The 1,122-nt window shown below is 40.6% G+C and overlaps 2 protein-coding genes across 2 annotated transcripts in view; both read right to left on the bottom strand.

The window, feature by feature from the left end:
- LOC117956476 (oocyte zinc finger protein XlCOF6.1-like) overlaps positions 1-1,122 on the bottom strand; it is a 59,752-nt gene that overhangs the window by 18,431 nt on the left and 40,199 nt on the right. The window lies entirely within an intron of this gene.
- On the bottom strand, positions 285-1,116 carry LOC117957146 (gastrula zinc finger protein XlCGF17.1-like). The gene is given in 1 exon segment (XM_034892741.1): positions 285-1,116. A coding segment is annotated over 1 exon segment (726 nt). The 5' UTR covers positions 1,011-1,116.

Below are 1,122 nucleotides of genomic sequence, written 5' to 3'. Positions count from 1 at the left end.
ATAAGACGCCCCAAAATTAATGAAAGTAGAGATTTGTACTTGGCAAAGAGCGTTGTGTGGAATCAATCATGTTATTTTCAGGATTTAAAAAGAACACTGATAGAGGAAAATGGGTCAATTTTGTCCAAGGACAACATGAGGGTTAAAAACCCAAGATGGAATAGCAACAAGAAGAAGACGCCTGGCCTTGAGTATTTGAAAATAGCTGGGAAGGTATTTGACCCTGGGTACCTCAGACAAAGATGCCCATTATAACACAAAAGTAAGAGACATTAAGTTAAACATTAATTGTCAGTAACACAGGAAGTAGACGGTCCCTCTCCTGTGTGTTGTTTCATGTGATGTTTTAAAGGGCTACTCTGTGTAAAAGACTTCTTACAAACTGAAGAGCTGACAGGTTTCTCTCCTGTATGACTTCTTATGTGTTTCTTTAAACTTCCACTCTGTGTAAAACATTTCATACAGACTGAGCAGCTGAAGGTTTTTTCTCCTGTATGAGTTCTCGTGTGTCTCCTCAGGCTTGAGTTGTCGTTAAATCTTTTCCCACATTTAGAGCAAACAAAAGGTTTCTCTCCTGTGTGGATTCTCATGTGAGTCTTCAGATTTGTTTAGCTGCCAAATCGTTGAGCACAAACTGAGCAGCTGAAAGGTTTCTCTCCTGTGTGAGTTCTCATGTGTCTCCTCAGATCTGAGTTGCGTCTAAATCTTCTTCCACACTCAGAGCAAATAAAAGTTCTCTCTCCTGTGTGGATTCTCATGTGTGTATTTACACTTCCCTTGTCTGCCAAAGATTTCTTACAGACTGAGCAGCTGAAAGGTTTTTCTCCTGAATGAGATCTCATGTGTCTCTTCAGACTTCCCTTTCGGACAAATCTTCTCCCACACTCAGTGCAGCTGAAAGGTTTCTCTCCCGTATGGATTCTCACGTGTTTCCGGAAATCATCACTTAATCCAAAAGATTTCTTACAGACGGAGCAGCTGAAAGGTTTCTCTCCTGTATGACTCATCATGTGTCTCTTCAGATATGACTTGAAGTCAAATCTCCTCCCACACTCAGAGCAGCTGAATGTTTTCTTACATGTTGAATCATGTTTCAGAGAGTTTAAAGCTGACTGAGGTTCT

This window comes from Etheostoma cragini, chromosome 14 (genome assembly GCF_013103735.1).
Source record: "Etheostoma cragini isolate CJK2018 chromosome 14, CSU_Ecrag_1.0, whole genome shotgun sequence".
In the NCBI taxonomy this organism is placed as follows: Eukaryota; Metazoa; Chordata; class Actinopteri; order Perciformes; family Percidae; genus Etheostoma; species Etheostoma cragini.
Note: the sequence above shows the minus strand (reverse complement) of the source record. Positions and strands in the feature narration are given on the sequence as shown.